The sequence below is a fragment of the Rhinolophus sinicus genome, chromosome 14 (genome assembly GCF_057876585.1).
Source record: "Rhinolophus sinicus isolate RSI-liver-muscle chromosome 14, RSI-T2T, whole genome shotgun sequence".
NCBI lineage: Eukaryota > Metazoa > Chordata > Mammalia > Chiroptera > Rhinolophidae > Rhinolophus > Rhinolophus sinicus.
In genome coordinates this window covers 31,156,064-31,176,512 of record NC_142514.1, presented here as the reverse complement: position 1 = coordinate 31,176,512, position 20,449 = coordinate 31,156,064, and the positions used below count along the sequence as shown (strand labels likewise).

At 53.7% G+C, this 20,449-nt stretch overlaps 1 protein-coding gene across 6 annotated transcripts in view; it reads left to right on the top strand.

Annotated features, from left to right (window-relative positions):
• The window catches only part of ERI3 (ERI1 exoribonuclease family member 3), a 122,613-nt gene that overhangs the window by 82,814 nt on the left and 19,350 nt on the right, over positions 1-20,449 (top strand). For 4 of the 6 annotated variants that reach the window (XM_019751163.3, XM_074334604.2, XM_019751156.3 and 1 more), the window contains one exon: positions 14,975-15,074. The exons of 1 other annotated variant lie outside the window; for it this stretch is intronic. In XM_019751163.3, coding sequence (XP_019606722.1) covers positions 14,975-15,074 — 100 coding nt within the window. Of the gene's footprint in view, positions 1-14,974; positions 15,107-20,449 lie in introns of all 6 variants that reach the window. One more of the 6 variants, XM_019751157.3, reaches the window with a different exon arrangement.

Below are 20,449 nucleotides of genomic sequence, written 5' to 3'. Positions count from 1 at the left end.
ATATATATATATATATCCACCATCCATGCTGAAGCATAAGTTCATTTCTCTGTGTCCCGGGCCATGTCCTTTTCGTTCCACTGTTGGCCTCTCTGGTGTAACTCATTGCCCAACAACAGCTGATCGGAGAAATTTTCCTTAGTTGTTCCCACGATGACAGATACAGCCTCTGTCTAGCTAACTGGACACTGAGGAAGAAACTGACTCTGTCCTCCCCTCTCCTTCCCTCTTCTCCTGAGGAGCCTGGTTTATTTTATACAAGGAGGGGTAAACCTGTGGGAGAACCCTGGAAGGAGTGTTGGGCTGGGTGGCCTCCAGCCAAAAGGCTGTCACAGTCCGGCTTTTTGACAGTTCCACATACCTGGGCATTTGGGGGAGGAGAAGAGGCTGCCCCTGCCATTCCAGTCAGTAGCCTATATGAACCGGGTCTCTAGAAGAAAAGGAATTTCTAGAACCAGTAGCCTCTGAGAGATTAGTAAAACCAATATTTCTCTTTCTTTTGTACTTAGTCACCCTAATAGTTTGAGCCCATAATTAGAATTGGGCTTTCTTAGGCTAATTAGGAGGTAGGAATGATGGCACGAGGGCATGTGGAGATGCATCAGGGTTGTGGGCAGTAAATCTAGGGTTTTAATAGGTTTGTTCCATAATCAGGTCTGGAAGGCTGACTGGGTGGCTGGGCCCCCTCCCCTCCCTTCCTTCTACTCCCATCACTCCTTGAAGTGGCCTTCACACTTTGCCGTCCTTGTCCTCGATACTGGCAGCAGCGCTGGGGTATGGGGACTCGGGAGGGAGGGAGGAGGCCCCACCCGGAGCTTCATTGCCTATGCACGTGCCGTCCAGCCTGCGGCATGATTACCTTGCTGAGAAATCCGTCCAGGCGCGGGGCTGCTGATAGCAATCATTGATTAAGAGGGTAATTGTCCTGAAAATTCAGATTGATCAGAAGGCAGAAATGATAACTTGTGTAACTGTGTTTAAAGCCACGTCCTGTCAATAGAAGAGACTGAGATGTATCGCGCCAAGAGGCGGGCAGAACGGATGGGTGTGTGCGGGCGGGCAGGCGCTGCCATCCTTCTCTCAGGGCTGAGCAGGATGTTTCTTGTCAGTAACCTGGGCTATTGGAGATTCAATCACTTTTATCTCCCCCTCTCTCTCAATCCAAATGCCTTTTCATATTAGGAAATTAGAATTGGCCCTGCTCATGCAAGATTTATTAGCTCTGCTGAGCAGTTGCACCGAAGAGTAAATGATTTTGCATTGCTGGAGCTTTTTACACATTAGGACCCAACTTCTTCCCTGTTCTATGCCGCTGGATGCCTGGAGGAGTGGGCTCTAGAACAGGTGCTCAGGGAGTGAGCTTTCAAAGTCTGGTTGCGGGGGCAAGCATCACTCGGGTGTGGCTTCTTGACCTGCCAGAAACCCTGATGTGTCTGGCTGACACTCTTCTGTATGATCCCCAGACAGGTCCCTTACTGGAGTCTAGGATGTCTCTCCAGGTCCCCAGAGGGGACAGGGTGTATCCCTCAGTTGGATGACCTGGTGGAGACTCACCTCCAGGGAGGTGCTGAGACATGTAGTGGGTAAGGATTGCCGATAGAAGCAGGGGATAGAGAGGCCACCATGACTTCTCCTCTCAGAGCCTGGGACTGTCCTCCTGTCAGGGCCAGGGGTGCAAGGGCTGGAGCATCTGTCTGAGCCCCTGGGAAGCTGGCCAGGAAGTTGCCTGGGAGTTTAGACTGTGAAAGACAATTAGAATACGTTTAGGGTTATCTGGGGCCTGCTGGCTGCCTGTGACTAGAGGGCTGCAGGTTGACTGGCTGAGGCTGTCTGATCTGTCAGCAATACAGGCTCTTATGGAAGCAAGGGCCTGGGAGCCATGCTTTTGGGACTCTCCTGTGGCCTTGGACTCGGAGGCAGTGTGGGCCTGTGTGGCCAGGTGGACCTAGCCTGCCCTGGACGCCAGGACACCAGTGAGCTGGGCTGGCTGCAGGGAAGACCATTCTCCTTCCTGAGACTATAACTTTCTCTCCTTCTTGCCCTCCTGCCATAGCCCCCCACCTCGTTGGGTCACTTGGACCCATGGACCGACAGCAGCCACTGTCATCCTTCTACCCTCCCTATGGCAGGTGTCTGATCCTGGAGGCCTGGTAGAGCAGGTCAAAGTATGGAGAGGCCTGATATGGGGCTGAGGGAAGGTTCGTGGGACTTCTGGATCTTTTGTGAAAGGGATATGATCCCAAGGATCACCTTCAACCCACTTTGGTCTTTTACTTGGCTCTGGGAAGCCTCCTTTTCTCCAAACTTTCAAGTTATTTCCCCAAGTAGAGATGTAACTAGGCTAAGCTGAGAGTTGGGGCTGCAAGTGTGGCATCGCCAGGAATAAATGGTGGGAGTCGGAGTCGGCAACAGCTGTTTTGACCCAAAAGGAGGGCCGTGTTTTGTGGCAGGGTGGAGGGAGGCTTTCTGGAGGAAGGGATCTCAAGTGTCTGCAAGATATGCCCTAGATACGACATGCCTCTAAACAGACCACCAAGCCCCCAGCTTTCTACTGAGGGGCTGCTTCAGGTCTTTCCTGTCCATCAGACTGTCCTTGGAGAAGCCTTGACTTTCCTGGAAAGCTCCTCCTACTAGGCTGGATTGGGCAAGGCAGGCACATGTGCCACCCACTGCTGCCCTGAAGGGAGCTGGGTGCACAGGGCCAACTCCGCTTCCCAGTGTGGCGTGCTTTTGCCTCTGCCCCTGACGTAGGCTTGCCAGCTGCTGAAGAACACTTGGCAGGCCAGAGGGAGGGTCGAGCCATGTGTGGCTTAATGTTCTGCGAGGGCTAGTTTGGGCAAAGTCAAGAAGGAACGGAAGTGCCACAGGCGGCGGGGACTGGAAGTAGAGAACTCAGAAGACAGACTTCCAGTGGCGTGAGGGAGACACTCACTACAGGATGATATCATTGGGGTTGCCTTCCAGAGCCCAGAAGAAGGGAGTGCCTGAATTCCCCTGGAAGAGCTCAGACAGGCATCCAGAAGGGGAGGCCGCTAAACTGAGTCTGTGAGAAGGATGCGAGTGTGCTGTGGAGACAAGTATGGGGGGGGGGGCGTCTGGGCAAAGAGAGCAAGAAGTGTCACAGATGAGTCGGGCTGGGCTGGGGCCTGCTGGGGCTTACGTTCTCCAGCGCCCTTCATCACCATTCAGAGGTGTGGGCCACCCCTCTGCTTTAGCAAGGCTGACGGGTGCCTACGTCTGCTATCTACCTAGGATGCTAGGGCTACGTGCCTTGGATTGGACGAGCTGGAGCCTTAGGTTGGAAAGGTGTGCAGAACAGAGCCTTGGGGAGTGAACCCCAAGCCCTCCCTCAGTTCTGTTCCTTCTCCCATTCTGCCTAAAGAGCAGGAAAGGGGGCAGAGGATCAGTCTAAGGAAACAGCTCTGGCGGAGCTTTAGGCCAGCTTGCTCCACCCTTACTAAACCCATTCCCAGCCCTGCTGCCAGGGCCAGGTTGGTTCCCTGCGCCTGGCGGGGAGCCTAGGAAGAGACCGGGAAGCCAGAAGACTCATTTTCACTGGAATTTGACCTAAAGCAGGATTGGAAGGGAAGAAAAGAATTTGAACAAAAGTGCAGGCAGGAAGGAGCTGTTAATGAGCCTTTCTTTCTCTTCAGGGACAGAGCGGAGCGCATAGCGGGGCGCAGCGCCTGCTCTCCTCAGTGGCTCTCTAAGGTAGCTGTAGTCTCTGGCCGCTGCCTGCTCTTGCTCTCTCTCCTTTTTTCCCTCTCCTCTTTCTCAGCTCTCTCTATTATGGGGACTTGCTCCAGCTCTTTCTCTCTCTTCTGTCTCTCCTTTTGTTCTCTCTTTGTCTATTTATCACACTGTGAAGGTTGAAAGAGATGTTATTAATCTGGGAGAATGAAGGCAGGATTAGTGGTATGAATCGGATTTTGAGAGGTGTAATGATAGAAAGACTCGCTCGGCTGGCGGCCTGCGTGAGCTTGATAAATGGGGAGCACTCCAGACTGACTCGCGCCTTCCTCCGCGCTGTGCGCCCTGCCCGCTGGGGCGTGCCGCGCTCTCAGATCTGCCAGCCGGCCCACCCCGCTCCTACCTGAACCGGAGCAAAAAGCCAAGGGTAAAGCAGACACAAATATCTCCCATCGTACTTGGAGACATCATTGCTTTCAGCACCCCTTTCAAGTGGAGGCCTGTTGAGTTCTCAAAGGGTTGTGGGCAGAGGGAGCAGAGACCCAGACTTCTGCCTGCTTCTAGGGCCTGGGAGAGTAGAGCTTCCCTCCTGCCCCTGACATGGAGGTCAGGTCAGGGAGTGATAAGACAGTCCCTACACCAGTCACGTTAGAGTACTAGACCATAAGTAATATGCAATTAAGCCAAGTGCTGTTGGGAGAACTGTCGTGTGAACTGTGGAGGTCAGGAAGGGACATGGAAGAGGGATAAGAAGTGAAATCAGGAAGGGCTTCCTGAAGGTGGTGTCCTGGCAGATAGGTAGTCATTTAGAGAGGGTAGAAGAAGGCAAGTGTTCCAGGTGGGAATGTGAAGATGTGAGGACAGAAATAAGCCTGACTCTTGTGGGAGGTTGAAGAGCCTCAGATCTGGTGAATTTCAGATCAAGAAGGGACCTAAGGAATCAAGTAATTAAGCCCCTCACTTTCTAATGAGGAAACAGGCCTGTGGACTAGAATTGCCATTTCCTAAAATGATTCTCTATTCAAGTCTTGCTGCTTGTTCTAAAGGTGCCCCTTCTATCATCCTAGAACAATACAGTGAGCCTTTCCCTCTTCTGTCCTCTGTTGTTTTGCTCACAGCCTCTCAACCTTAATCTTTGTAACCAGAAGCTCCTATCCTGGTTTAGGTTCACTGCTGCTTGGTCTCCAGCCCTTTCCCAGGAGCCTTGGCTTAGGGTCCTTCTCACACTCTGTGTGGCAAGTGCTGTCCCAGCCAGCTGTCTGCTGCTTGTGTTGTGAGGGGACGACCAGGAAGCAGCCCACCTCATTCTGGGCTTCAGATGCCTCTGGACCTGACCGCTTTCCTCCTCTATTCCTCTGCAGTTCTCTCTGATCACTCTCTATTGCAGTGATTGGGCACTTGTTGGTGTCTGTCTGTTTCTCCTCAAAGGACGGTAGGTTCTTTGAGGGCAGGGTCTGCATGTGATTGAGCTGAGTTGCCAAGGTCTGGCGAGCCTTCTGTGAATGCTAGGCCTGCTGTATAACAGGCGCTCAGTAAATGTCTGCCATGAATGAGTCAGCGTGATTCCAAAGTCTGCACTCTTCCATCATATCATACCAGGGTGGAGTGAAAGTAGAGGTAACAAAGGGACGTCCGAGGGCCGGGATATTGGGTTCTTTGTGCCTTAGCTCTGAAGGCGCTAGTGTTCAGTCTTTCCATCTCTCAACCTTCCTTTTTTCCCTCCAAACATCAACGAAGAGAAGGGCCTTGTCTGACCTTAAAGGCTTTTATTCCCTTCCTGGGTGATCTTATCCACTCTCACAGTTCCATGCATCACCCATATACTTTCTTAGAACTCTCGTCTCAGCTCCGACCACTGACCTGAGCGCCTGGCCTTCCATAGGCGGCCCCCCTTGGATGTGACACTGAAGGCCATCGTGGTCCTTCTTGGTGACTTTCCTCCCCGCCTGGTTAGGGTTTCGGCTCTTGCAGGACCTCGGCCCCTCACTTCATGTGAGTTTACATGCGTGTTTACGTGTTTCTTCTAGCTTGGAAGCCCCCTAGAGGCAGTGGCCTAGTCTGCTTGTTCTGTGTGTCTCTAGCACCTAACACAGAGCTTGGTGCATGGTAGGTGCTCAGTAAGTGTGTTATATGAGCAAGCCAAGGAAGAGGGAGAGGGGTCTGGGATGAAGGTTTTGAACACCCTTTTCCTTTTTCCAGGGAGAAAGAAGGTGACGGTGTATGTGTTATGTACAAGCACGCACATGCCTTCGTGTTTGAGCGGTGGGCAGCAGTGGTGGTGCCACATGGTCAGTAAAGGATTATATTTTAATTTGGGAAGCACTTTAGAAACTTAAAGTGCTTTGCCTAAGTGCTGACTGCTATTAGTGTCTCCTTTTTATTAGGAAAAAGGACATGGTTTTTCTCTTTTATCTTCAGGCCTGTCCAACTTCTGAGAGTCAAACTTAGCAAAATGCCTGCCCCTTACTGAGGACTAGTTACATGCCAAGTTCAAAGCTTTGGACTTGAAACACAGAATTTTGCTTTGCAGACTGGTTCTGACACCCCTCAGGGGATTAGCCCAATAGCTCAGTGTCAGGAAGGGGGTGGGAGAGGCAGGATCATTTGACATAGTTCAAGCTCCAGTCCCAAGCCCGTCCCCTCTCCATACAGGCCTGGGTAGGAGGACATAAGAATGTGGACCATTTGGGGGGTAGGGGAATCACCCCAGTGATTATCAAAACCCACTTGTCATGCAGTACGAAGGGCCAGACTTCAGAGAGAGAATTGGGGAGGATTGGCCCCAGGAAGAATTGGGTTTCTACCGTTCAGAGGGGCTAGGACCAAGCGGCAGAGATCACAACTGCTGGATCTGGTGATGTTAAGAGCTGCCACCACAGAGGGCTAGATCAGCGGGAGGGGCTGTGTAGGGCAGTAGCAGGAGGAATCCTCATCCAGGAGGCCAGGAGGCAGGAACGTGCCTTGTACCTTTGAGGGCCTTGCTGGTTTGGAGGAAAGGTAACACCCCTCCCCATCAAGCAGATTTGGTGCTGCAATGGTAGAAGGTCTGGAAGGCCCAGCTGAGCCTCATCATTGGGCCTCTCTGTGTGGCCTCTGCCCAGGCTCTTTCCTGAGCAGCCACAAGACAGGCAGCACCTCGGTCTTGGTCTGGCCTGTCTCTGCTAGCCCTGGATGCTAAAAGCTCTGCCCATGGCTGAGGCACTGGGAGGTGGGAAATTTGGCCCATCTTGCTAGTGCCCTGCAGTCCCCATCTCCTAATCGGGCCCTAATCTGGGGGAGCTAGGGCAGGGGTGGGGTGGGGGGAGTACATTGAGCCTTCTGCCTTAACTGGATTTCCATACCTCCTGTTGTTAATTATAGAGATGTAATAATGCGATTAGTGCACGATTAAAAAAAATCCCTGATATGATTACCATGGATTTAATATCACATGATATATCATTATATCGTTATGCAGTGACAGATGTAATTGAAATACACTTATTGGAGCCGGGGGTGGTGTTTCATTCAATCCCCAGCACCCTGGGGAGGAAAGGGCTGGCTAAAAAAAAGCAATGGGAGAGAAAATTGTAATGAAAACAAAGAAAACTCACAATGTAACTCTCACCCTGGGCAGTTGGCTCAGACTGACCTGCCCCCTTCACCTCTGTGACAGTGCTTATGGAGCCCCAGACCGGCCAGCCTCTTCTCTAGGGGCTGAGGCAGCATGGCTGAGGAGCTCCTTAGCTGGTTCTCACCCCACAAACCTCAGTGTCCCCAAGTCCCCTCTGACTCGGTAACGAAGCTTGGAAACATGAGGGAGATCACTCCACCTGAAAATAGATTCAGGACCCTCATGAGATCAAACTGAGCTGGCAGCTGTCCTCCAAATGCTGTGGAGCCTGGGCCTGTGGTGCGGCCCCTGCCTGTCTGTGGTGGTGGTCCAGTCCATGAAGGGCAGTGAGCAGGAAGGTCAAGTATACAGAGATAGTAATTAGCCTACTCGGGTTCTGCAGTTGGACAGAGGCAGCAGCAGCTCTGGGGCAGCCTGGGAACTACCAGCTGGGAGTAGAGAGGATGGGTTTGTGTCAGCTGATCAAGTGTCCATTCTTGTGCTGCTCTGGCTGTGCTGGCCAGGCCTTTGCTGGGCCTAAGCCGTGGAATGGGGGCGACCCATAAGGCCATGGAGTTCGGAAAGGAGAAGGCATCAGGAAGTCTCTTTCCTGACACAGGCCGCTGAGCCCCCAGTTCTAAAGACGGCTGTCGGGATTGCTGTTGTGCTGTAGAGGAACAACTGTGGCTCCTGAAGGAGACTGGGGAGGGCTGGCAGCAGTAGCAGCTCTGAAAACCAGGGCTTCCTGCTTGGCAGGATTATGCCCAGAGAGCTGTCTTTCTCTCCTTTCTCTCAGTGGAGACCATTTACACAGACAGCAGTTACAGCCCCTGCCCTAAGAATCTCCCAGCGTCATGAGGGAGCGGATTTGTAAGCAAATCTAATGTTACAGGTACTGTTCAGAGTATGGGTGGGTTTAAAGAAGGGATGAGTCTGGAAAGTCTTGGTAAAGGAAGGTCCTTTTGAGTTGAGTGTTCAAAGAGGAATATGTGTTTAATTAGGACAAAAAGTGGGAGAAGGCAGAGGGCATTCTCGGTGGGTTGAATCAAGTCTTGGAGGCGTGAAACAACAATCCCAGGACTTAGTGGACGGTCAGGAAGAAGGAAGCAAGGTTGGCCCCCACTTTTCTGATAGACCAGGTAGGTGGTCATGGCTTTGCCCGGGATTGGGGAACCCAGAAGGGGCTCTTTGGAGAGGAGATGTTGAAATGGGTCTTTAAACATATTGAGAATGAAGTGTCTAAATGAAATCCAGGTGGAAATGCCAGGTAGGGAACAGAATATATATGTTTGACACTCAAGTAGAGGAAGGAAATACTGATTTGGAGGTTGGAGAGGCCGATGACAAGGAGGTTGAAGAAATCACGCAGGGAGGGGGGAGAGTGGGACAGAAACAGGAGGAGAGAGCTCATGAGCGCACGGGTAGGGTGCCCAGGTGCAGAGGAAACCATACAGGAGATTGACAGGAAAATGTCAAAGACATAAGAAAACTCAAAGACTATAGAAAACCGAAGGAGATGGGTTTTAAAGATGAAGCGGGCTGCTCAGTGGTGAAGGCAGCAAGAACCTGAAACTGTCCATAGCTTGGGCAGCATGGTGAGGGCTGTTGGCTTTAGCAGGAGCTAAGTGGCCTGTTAGGGTGGGCTGGAAACCAGTGTCAGGGGTTAAGGAGTGACGGGGGCGTACGTGGGGGTGAGTGGAGACAACCTGAGAAGTTTGGTTGCGAACAGAGCAGGCAGCAGCTGGATGGGGATGTAGAGTAAATGGAGGACTTACACAACAGTAATCGAACCCTCGCTTTCAGAGCCAGGCATTGTCTAAGCACTTTCCATACAATAATTCAATCTTCACACCAACTCTTTGGGATTTATGTCGGTTCTCCAGTTTAGTATCGCTGCGTAGCTCATCACCCCAAACTTCGTGACTTAAGACATCAGCTGTTTTCTCTCTGGCGGTTTCTGTCAGTCAGGGGCTCAGGGAGGTGGTTTGGCTCAGGTGCTCTCACACGTTTGTCGTCAGGGACGAGAGCTGGCACACTGTGTGGTGGAAGCAGCTGGAGGCCGGCTAGGCGTCTCACTCTCTTCATCTAGTCTCATGCTTCTCTAGGTGGTCTCTCCACATGGGCTTATTTGGGCTTCCTCACAACATGGCTGCCTCAGAGCAGTCTCACTACTTCAGGGCAGCTCAGGGCTCCAGAGCAAGTGTTCCAGCAAATGAGGAGGAAGCTGCCTTAGCGTTTCTGAAATAGCCTTGAACTTACATTACTTCCACGTTACTCTGTTGGTTGAAATAGTAACAAAAAGCCTGCCCTGTTTCAAAGGGAGGGACATAGACGCCCCCTCTTGATGGCCGGCATGTCAGTCACATTGTAAGAATGTGAGATGGGAAATAACGTGACAGCCATCACTGGAAAAATGCAGTTTGCCACTGTTGGTGGGTTAGACTGAACCCGGAAAAGGGTCAGGGAACAACATTCTCAAAGGTAGTGTGCATTTTGGGTGATGGCTCCAAGAATATTTGGAGATGGCAGTGGGACAGGTGTTCCTGAGTGATCTCAGGTATATCTGGAGGAAAGAACTACCATCCCATTTTGTAGTACTGGAAACTGAGGCTCACCGGAGTTGAATAACTCATCCAAAATCATAGTGCCAATAACTGGCAGAGCTGGGCACCACATCCCGCTTTGTCTGACTCCTGAGTCTGCAGACGCGCCCTTCTGTGAGACTGGGCTGTTGGGCATGCCATCCTCATGTTTACCTGTGGCCTCAGTACGTGGTTCACCAGCTATAGAAGTGTTGGCCAGTTAGATAACAGGTTAGGCCGCAGTTGTGTCTCTCACACGTTATCGCCCCCCTACTCCAGGGTACCGCCTTTACAGCTTCCTCTGTTGGGTGATTATGGGAATGGAGGTTGGTTTGAATCTGGTTCCTTGTCTTGTGAAATGGCCTATCAGCCTTAGGCCCACAGGGTGACAGTCACCCACAGGTCTGGTGAAAGGCCTGCTTCTCCCCACCTCATGGGGAGGCTGGATGTCAGATGTGCTGGTTTAGAAGCTCTGGGTTTTCTGGAAGTTGCAGGGCAGTTTGTGCTTCTGTCTGCAGTCTGGGCTGGGTTCTAGCCTCAGCCACTGCCCTGCCCACTCTGTCCACCCCACTCTCAAAGCCATGGTAGGTAGTGAATGGGTGGGCAGAGACATCGAGCAGCTGTCGATGCCTCTTCTTTCCTCTTTGAAGGATCTGCTGCTGCTGCCGATGAGGGCTACTTCATCTATTAAACCCAATACACTTGTCGCAGCTGCTAAGCCCCCGTAAGCCGCCGGGCGCCGTGTTTGTGATGGGACTGACAGTGCATGGAGGAGGCTGATTATACACGATTCCATTTCGCGGGCCCAGCAATGTAATTTCACAGGGCGATCAGCGTTTGCATGTAATAGCAGGCTGTGCTGAGGTGTCAGAATATTAAAGGCACTAATGGCAAAGCTCCCTGTTACACAGGGGGCCACCCGCCGCGCCTACAGCAGGGCTGTGCGGAGGCCCGTCGCAGATGGCTGGCCACTAAGCTAATGGGGCAGCAGCCAAGGCGGGCAGAGGCGCGAGAGGGGAGAGCCAGCCGGGAGCAGCTCGGCACCTGCTTCCCCGCGCATGGAAATTACGGCAGCCCAGGGGAAGGGAAGTGTGCGTGCCTGCCTGGCACAGCGCCGGGATGGCACAGTTTGGTAGACCGGCATCTCTCACCCCAACTCCACCTGCCCTGGATAGGACCCGGGCTCCTCAGTCATCCTTCCATCTGCCCCAGCCTCTGTCAGGAGCCCATCAGGTGGGCCCTGATGGCTGGGAGAAGTACGGCTGGAAAAGTGGCACCCAGAGAATTTAGAACCAGCGTGGGAAAGGGGCTCAGGCACAGGCTCTTGGCAAGAGCCCTTCTAACAGATTCCTGCCCTACACTGATCAAGGTCAGAAAGCTTCTGGGTCCCTTACCCCCACGCCCCACAGGCTGGCAGGAGAGGGAGAGGGGATAGGAAGCAGGCTGGAAAAGGGGGAAGAGGATAATGAGTGCCCCTCGATTGCCCAGAGAGGCAGCAGCACCTCAAGATACGGCTCTTTCTTTCTGTCCATGTTGGCTGCCCCAGCCCTTGCCTGTACACTCGCCACGCTCACTCCTGCCACTCTCCTTCGCCCTTGCTGTGTCTTCTGCCTGGTGCCCTCCAGTACCACTCCCTCCAGGAAGCATTGCTAGCTACTTCCAACACTATGTGGGACTATTTGTTTCCGCTGCTCCTGTGAACAACCCACAGGGGACAGCCTCCTTGAATCCTCCTGCTCAGATGGTTCCCTGGGTCCCAGCCTTGACTGCTCAGCCAGCATCTGAGACAGTCCGCATCTTCTTGCCCTGAGCTGGACTCCTGGGAAGTCTGTGCTGGGAATCACGGATGGGTGTAATCTCTTAGGGAGGACGTCTGGAGGGAGTGCAGAATGGAAGGAAGGCCATGCCTGTGTGGGTGTGTATATATCAGGGGGAGAAGAGGGGCTTTAGAAGTGAGTGCTGGGGGTGGTGCGCATGTGGTACAGGTGCAGAGGCAGCAGGTGTAAGGATCCAGAGGACACATTGGTAGGAGCACAGGTTGCTATGGACTCTGTGTTCTCTGTGTGGCTCTCTGTATCCACTGCTGTGCCCAGCGTACCCACGGTGGCAGGAATTGAGGGGAGCTTGAGGTGCTGAGCCCTGGTGCTGTGCCAAGGGTGTTTCTGTAAGGCTGGTGGTCACATGTGAAGGTTCAGGTCTGCAGGGGTGTGTGGCAGTACCGAGGGAGACATGCCAGGGTTCTTAGCAGAGGCAGCAGGGGAAGAGCCCAGGCTGAAGGAGAGCAGTTTTAATTAACAGTTTTTAATATCATTTTGGACTTTGGCTGGTATGTGAAGGCCCCGCTGGAAGCAGCATTTGTAAAAATTAAATCCCTCTTATTAGGAGCTTGGCAGACCCATGTGCACGTGCCATCCCCCTCCACCTGCCCCCACCCATGCCCCCCTGAGGAAGTGCTGGATGAGGCCATGTCATGGCAGCAATTGGTTATCACGCCTTATCTGGGAATATGAAACTGTGCGGCATGACACCCGCGGCCGCGGTGGAGACGCCAATTCATCTCACCCTCACTCTGACAAGCTAGGCTGCCCTTCCTGAAAGGCATCCGTCAGGCGGGACGGGGGCGGCCGCTTGCCTGTTACCCTGCTTTCCTGCCATTGATTCTGGCTTGCCCTGGTCCAGCCTGGCCTTCCGGGGCTCTGCTGCCCTCCCCACCACCACCACCACATGTCCCAATCTGGGGAAGATCTTGGGGAGTCATAATTATAATAATAATCTAATCATGGTGATGCGTTGGAGCAAGCGTCTCATGTTATCTGAAGTGGTCTTCCCGCTTAGCGGCGATAAGACTCAGGATGACGTGCAGATAACACTGCGCTGCCCTGTCCCCCGAGCCATGAGCAGAGCAGAGCAGAGGGGCCTCAGCAGCCCTGCGCCCGCCCGCCCGCCCGCCCGCCCGTCGCTTTAAGCCGGGAAGCGGCAGCACCTGCTAATGCAAGTGTTTAATATTTGATGGGCTGGGATAAAGCAGGATCACCCTCGAATTGAATTGAGTGTCAGCCGAGAATCTATTACTGAAATTCGGGTGTGATTTGACAGCAAAGTAGACGATGTTATTCTTCACTAGTTACTGCAATCTTCTCCCCGACATCACTTAAATATTTTTTTCTTTGCTTGAGTAAACACACATTATCCTTCTTTTTTCCCCTTCCTTCCCTTTTTCCTTTTTAGAGGGGAAAAAAACCCATCCAGCTCGCCTTCTCCAGGCTGATAGAGTAGATTGTTATTTCTTTATTTGTCCTATTAAATGGAATTTCTGATCGTTTAATCCGGCCTTTGTAAGTGATTTTAAAGTACTTGAAAGCCGGCCCGCCACTGCTCTCTGGCCCACTGTGCTCCAGCCGTGGCCCTGACCACGCTCAGCAGCTTCTCCAGCTGTGCACCACCCACTGGCTGCTTCCCCTCGCTGCCTGCGTTCCCCAGCTCTGTCCTGGCTCAAAGCCCGCGTGCTCTCCCCTGTCCTTGAGCCTTACACGCGGCCCCTGATTTGTGGGTACAGCTGTGACTCAGGGAAGGGTGGGAGGGTTGTCTGGCAAGTTGAGCTGTAGCTGGTACCGCTGTGGTCAAGGAAAATGGCTTTGGAGGTGCTGAGGTTGGAGCACACTGGGTCCGAGCCTTTCAGTGCCCGAGGGGCTGAGGCTTAGTTCTTACAACTGGGAACGAAGGGTACCAGCCCTCTGCTCGGCTCCTTGGCCCTGGCACAGACTCTGTATGCCTTTTGTTTCTGAACCTGTGCTAGATGCACTCCCCTGGGAAGGAGTGTGAAGTGGGATGGGGACGTCCTGGGCCCAGCGATGAGCGGGGCTGGGCACTGCAGTGGGTGCCAAAGCCACCATGGCTGCATTCGCTGTAGTTTCGTCAGTGGACTCACCATCTGGTTTCTGAGGACTTCACCCAAGCTTCATTCCTACTGACCACTGTCCCACATGCTTCCCGCCATGAGGAGAAGGGCAGCCTGGTGTTTGGGGACTTCACGGCAACGGGGTGGGTCGTGTTTGAAGGGTCAGCCAGCTACACAAGCCCACTGCTAGAAGCTCAGGACTTTGCTAGCAGGCTAAGCAGGAATTAAATCCCTGTTGGGCCACTTAATAGTGTTCTGACCCTTGCATGTCCCTTCTTTCTGGGCCTCAGTTTCCTCATCTGTGACATCAGGTCTTCATGCCTGTAAGGGACTGTAAGAGAAGGTCCTGCCATGTGCCCCCACCCATGGAGGTTGGTGGTGGCCAGGTGGCCTGAGTAGGGGGTGGAGGGGGGCAATGAAGTGCTGGGGGCCGTGCAGATCGATGCCCCCAGCACTTCCTTCCCCAACCCCAGGAAAACAATTAAGTATAGATCGATGGGTGGCCGCTTTGAATATGCATAAGTGAGCACTTGACCTTCAGCAGAGATCTGCTTCCCCTAACACACACACACACACACACACAGAGTCATACACCCTTCATGTGCTCCCCTCACAGCTGCTTGCTTCAGGCAGGACCTTCCTCGCCCTCAGTTGAGCTTCCTTGGAGCACTCAGCCTTCTCTAGCCTCACCTATCTCTGGGTTAAAGGCAGCTTGACCACCTGGCAGGTGGCTGGCCCCCTCTTGCTTTGGTTTTCCTATCTGTGGAATGAGGTTTGAATGTATTTGTCTCCAAGTCCTTCTCGTCACGTCTCTGTAACCAGTAATACTGTGGGGAGGGGGACCCAGCAGAGTGCTAGGGACTCTGGAGCGGCGGGAATCGAAGGAGGGGTGCTTGGTGAAGGGGGTGCCCTAATGAGAGGACAGGTCCTGACAAGGGGGGTCTTAGTCAATGGGAGCTCTCCAGTGGAGCTGGGGAGGGGGCATCCAGTGAGGACTGGGGACCTTCGTTGGGGAGATGCCCAAGAGAAAGGGAGCTCTGGAGGAGGAAGGGGTTTTCCGGTGGAAAGAGGACCCAGTGAGGGCACCCTGAGGAAGTGGCACGATGATGAGAGGAAACCCTCGCGGGGAAGATTTGGTGGGTGGAAGGTGAGTGATGGGGTTGGTTCAGGGGTCAGGACCTCTGGTAACCATTCTTGCCTCCTGTCTTCCAGGCTTACAGCTTCGCCATGGGCTGCTGGCCCAAGAATGGACTTCTAGACATGAACAAGGGCCTCAGCCTGCAGCACATAGGCCGGCCCCACAGCGGCATTGGTCAGTCCCTCCACTGTCCCCCTGGCAGCTCGGTCAGTCCCCTGCCCACATGCCCCAGTCCCCTGGCACACAGTTCATTGCTCCTACAGGGTACTCTCCATGGCTGGGTGGAGCGGGAAAGGGAAGCAGAGTGAGGGGAAAGTGGAACCAGACCATTGCAAATGGTCTCGCAAAACAATGTTTAGGAGGAGGCTGGGGTCTGAGCTTTGGGTGGGTCACAGGTGGCCTTGGATTCAAGCCGAGGTACCCCTGCCCCTGGCTGCATCTCTGGTGGGTGATGTCCTCAGAGGAGTGGACACATGTCAGCTTACCCACCCCCCGTGGAGCTGGGGGAGGCTGTTTAATATTGTTTCAAGTCTGTGGCCACTAAACTGGGCGATCAATGGGAGTTAAGGAGATGAATTATTTAAACCTCACCAGCTTTTAATTAGTCAGGGTCCTTCTGACCGATGGCTCCATCCACAGGGTATTGACTCCCCGCAGGAGCAGCAGCCTCCATTGAGCGGTGCCTGCGTTGGGAGGGGCCACTTGGGGTTCCAGGTGGGGGGACACCCTTGGGGATTCCTGCTTGGGAGGGGGCTGGAATGGCTTTGGTTCTAGGCAGTGGAGACTTTGCTAGCCTCCGATCTATCATGGATACATGTCTTTCTGTGAGTGTGTGTGTGTGTGTTTCTGACACCTTCAGCTGCGGGTCTCTCTGTCCATCTAAGAGTATGTATGTGTCCAAGTATACATATATCTGAGGGATGTGTGTGTGTAACAGTATATCTGTGTATATTTTTCTGTGTGCGTGTGTCTGTGTATGGAAGCAACCATCAGCCCGTGTATGTATCCATCAGAAAGTATGTCTGTTCGTTTCTGTGTATCTTATTGTGTGTGCTTGCTCACACATGTGCATACAAATGCTTTCAAGCAGAGTACTTGACAGGCATAGGCTTTGTTCCAACTAGGGAGAAACGGTGGTATTCCTGGGTGGTACTACGACGTTATCGTACCCTGTGTACCTTTACGGAGGTATTGGGTGTGGGGGGAGGGGACTGGCAAGATACACCAAAAGGACCCAGTTGCCTGCTACAGATAAGCCCTTCCTCTCTTCCACAAACATCACTGGTGCCACGTGGGTGCTAGGCATGCTGAGTGGAAGTTCCTGTCCTCAGGGAGCTCACATCCTGGGAGGAGACAGACTGACCTGGGCAGGCGCCATCCAGGACACTGAGGGCTATGATGGAAACACCTGGGCTGGCCTAAGGGCGGTTTCCCCTGTCCTCAGCTGCCAAGGTGGCTTCGACTCCGTTTCCATCTCACTGACTTCTGGGATGCCTTTTATCATTCTTGTTGGCTGGAAAGAGGAAGCCGTCGCTGGACCTGGGGAATTGGGGGTACCTCACAGCAACTGCTGTTCCCTCCCATAGTAGCTATTCCAGACAATCAGGGACCACAAACCTAGCCAGGTGATAAGCCTGGGAGCTCAGCAGTAAGTTTTCTAGAGAAGAAGACACTTAAGTCAGGGAATCTTTGAAGGATGAGTAGGAGTTTGTTAGGCAGAAAAATGAGGGAAGGGCTTTCTACTTAGGGGGAAGTGTGGGTTGCAAAGCCCGAGGGCATGAGGAATTGTGGCATACTGAGAGGACACAGTCACACATCTACCAGTAGTTTCCAGTGACTGGAGTGGAAACTATTTCCGGTTAGGGAATGGCTAGAAAAATCAATGGGGAATAAGTGGGCCTTGAATGCCAGGTTAAAGGGGTTGGATATCGCTTGAGGTTTTGATGAGACAGAGGGAGTTTGTGAGTGAGAGAACGACGCGATCAGAGCTCTGATTCAGAATCACTGAGGCAGTTTGTGCTGCACAAACTAGTTCTTAGTTGGTGCTCTAAATGCTGTCGGATGGGTGGATGAATGAAGGAGTGAATGAGTCGATGAATCAATGAAAGAGCGGTGGGAAAGGGAGGGGACCAGAGAATGAGGACATGAGAGCACTTGCCCTGGCTCAGGGGAGGAGGAACCGCCAGTAATGGAGTCTGGCCTGTGGAGGCGGGGCCAGTGGGACTGACTGGGTTAACTCTCCCTGCGCGGCCTCGGGCTGGGTTCTGTGCATCTGCCCAGGGTGTGTTTGTGTGGGGAAGGGCTTCCTTGTGCCCACTCTTCACTGCCTCTTGGGACTCAGTGATGCCCTCTTGTCTGTCCACCCATGTTGATTCTAGGTGAGGAACCCTGAGGTGTTCCTTCCTACCTGGGTGGGCTCCAGGGGACAGCCCAAGGCTAGGAGTGACAACAGTGAGGGCTTTGGAGCCAGACGAAGCTCTAGCTCTGCCACCCAGAGCCCTGTGACCTTAGACAAGGGACAGTGCTACTGCCCCTCTTGGGAAGGTTCAGGAAAGTCAGCGGTGTGAAGAGCTGGTGCAGTGCTTGGCACACAGTGGGTGCTCAAGGAGGCTTTCCAGGGCACTGGTGGTTCCTGGCGCTTGGTCTTTGTATCTTTGAAGGGGGCTGCACTGCCAGCTCCTGGCTGGCTCTGAGGTGTGGGTGAGGGTGCTTGGAAGGGAGGGAGGATGCAGGGCATTAATTGGGCTGGGAGAGGCAGGGAGGGGAGGTGTGGGTTTTGAGCAGTGAGGTTAATGGTCCTCGCACCAAAGAGACAGCTTTAATGAGCTTCAGCTGGCGGTGCCCCGAGTTACTGTGCGTGCTAAAAGGGTCGCGCTGTAAGAGTTTGATGTGGACTATTTCCTAGCCCTGGGGTCATGGGTCAGCTCCTGTCACTGGCCACTCAGGCTGGTCCTCAGTGACATGGTGCTAATTAACTGTGTGAGGAGCTGCCAGCCTCAAGTGGGGAGTGGTATGTATATTGGTTGGGGGCGGGGGAGGTGAGATGAGGCGGCGTTGGTGATGCTGGGCAAGGGTTCTGCAGACCCCACAGCTTAGCCAGCTCCAGGGCCTGCTTGCTTCTCCCACAGTGCCATGTGGCTGTGGCTCAGTGTGCACAATCACCGATGACCCTAGGTCCTTGAGGGATCTCCGGCCTCTTTATAAGGTATGTGTGGCAGGAGGAGGCTGTGGGGCCTCCTTGGCGGAGACTCCTGCTGATCACGGGGTGGTGGAGGTGCTGAGAGAGCAAGGGAGCAGGCAGACTAGGGGGTAGGCTGATGGGGGGAGGGCAGGGAGAGCCAGCTGTAGAAGGGAAAGGGCCACTGGGATGGATGTGGGTGGCTGAGCTGTTTGAGGGGCAGTGAGGGAATGTTCGGGCAGAAGAGTGACCTGGTCAGATTTGGGCTTCAGTCAAAGCAGGCTGAGAGTGTGTACAGGCGGACTAGTAAGGAGAAACTGCAGAAGGGAAGTTGCAGTAAGGTACATAGAGGTGATGGTTAATTCAGAGCCGGTAGTGGCTATGGGAATGGAGTCGGGACCAGGTCAGTGAACATTTACCCTACAACTGCTGTGTGTCAGGAACTGTGGTAGGTGCTAGGAAAGTATTGGTGAGATGACAGACACAGTGGCTGTCCAGTCTTCAGGGTGGCATGATGGCTTGGCCCTGGGGGCGAAGGGAGAGAGAAGTGAGGCTCAAGGATGGAGGCAGTGAAGCTCTGGGAGGAAACGGTGTGCTTGTGGGGCTGTCAGCATGGCCTCTCAGTCCAGGGAGGGCACCTCCTCCTGGGGGAGTGGATCGGGCCTTGTGCGCCTGGTGAGCGGGGCGGGTTGTAGGTGAGGAAGGACTGGCTGTGTGCAGAGCTGCCGACGTCCATGGCTGTCTGTTTTGTGGGCTCTGTTAGCTTCCTTGGCTCGGGCCAAAGCCTCTCGGCGGGGCAGCCTCCACCCGGGACTGCTGAGTCCTGTGGAGCTGCGTGGTCCCTCCTTCATTTCAGCCAAGGGTGAGCAAGACACATTATTTGGGGGCACTTTATGTTGACTAATGTAATTTTCACAGCAGTCTTAGGAAGGTAGGCATCAGTGTTTCCATTTTATAGGTTAGGAAACCGAGGCTTAATTACTAAGTGACTTGCCTCAGGTCACACAGACACTTGAATTGAGGAGTCTGGATTCAAACCCAGGTCCATCTGAATGCAAAGCCTGTGTTCTTACCACTGTGCTGAACTGGAAGTACCTTTTTGATGTCAGGCTTCGTGCTACCAACCGAGACGATGAGGGAGAAAACAAGCTTACTTCCCTCATTTCCTTCAGTGGCATGTAAAACATACAGGCCTGGACAAAGCTTCAATAGCAACAACTGAGGAAGAAAGGAAAGGAGGCATTGCTAGGCCTCTACTCCTGCTGCAGTTGTGCTCAGAGCCAGGACCCTGCAACCACTGGCTTCTGACCGCCTCCTGACCCCACCAGTTCTTACTCTGTAAGGTGGGTTTACTCTGTACCTCTCGGCTCAGGAAAACCTGCCCATCTTCCCAGGGCCGCCGCCTCTGGGAATCTTGCCTGGCCTTCCCAGTTTGGCTGTACAGAATACACCCTTGGGCCCCGATTGTAATTTGGTAATGGTCAGGCCCCACATACTTGACCTCTCTAAGGACAAGACCCAGGCCTCCTTTGTTGCTGCTTTTTATGGAAATCTGCACAGAAATGTCAGTTAAAAGGGTTCTCACCTGTTGTTGGGACATGGAGGCCCCATCGGCCACTGGTTTCAGCTGGCTCGGAGAATAAACCAGCTGGGTGGTCCCACCCTGGTCGCTCATGCCCTCTGCTCAGGGGGGAAGGTCCCTCTAGGGCTCATGAAGAGGGCCAGACACCAGGTGGAGTCTCAGAGCTTGTTGCCCAGCACAGTTTGGCAGGAGAGCCGGGCTAGCAGGTGGCAGGGCGGGGGTCTGGCCCCAGGAGGGCAGTACTGGCCTGTGGTCTCCCCTGAAGGAATGGGGTGTCTATCAAGAGTCCAGTCAGAGCGCATTAGCTCTGTGACATGGATCTCATTAGCGCCCGTGAGAGGTGTCACTGCGGGAGAATCGTCGGCTCAGGGAGATGCTTGTACCAAAAGGAAGAAAGGACAGTGACAGCCTTTTCTCTGCTGCCTCTGCCGCCAGCTCCCTGGGCTGCCCGCCCTCCTCCTCCTCATGGGGGTGTGGGGGTGCTGGCTAATGAGCTCGTCTACAGTGCAGCTTTGCTTTCCCCTCCTTGAAGTTCCCCAGGTCCCTCTGAAGACCTCAGGCCCAGGATTAGCACACACCAAACACCAGCCCCCCTCTTGCCCAGCAGGGAGTTCCTTCTGATCACCCTGCTTCTGCTACCACGGCGAGGCAAGGGAAAGGAGGTGGGGCCAAGACAGCCACTGTGGCCAGGGGGAGGGGCCTTTCCACCTTGCAAGGCTCAAGCCCTCTGCCTCCCTTGACAGCATGACCGAGTCCACTTCTCTGCCTTGGGCTCTCACTTCCCAGTTT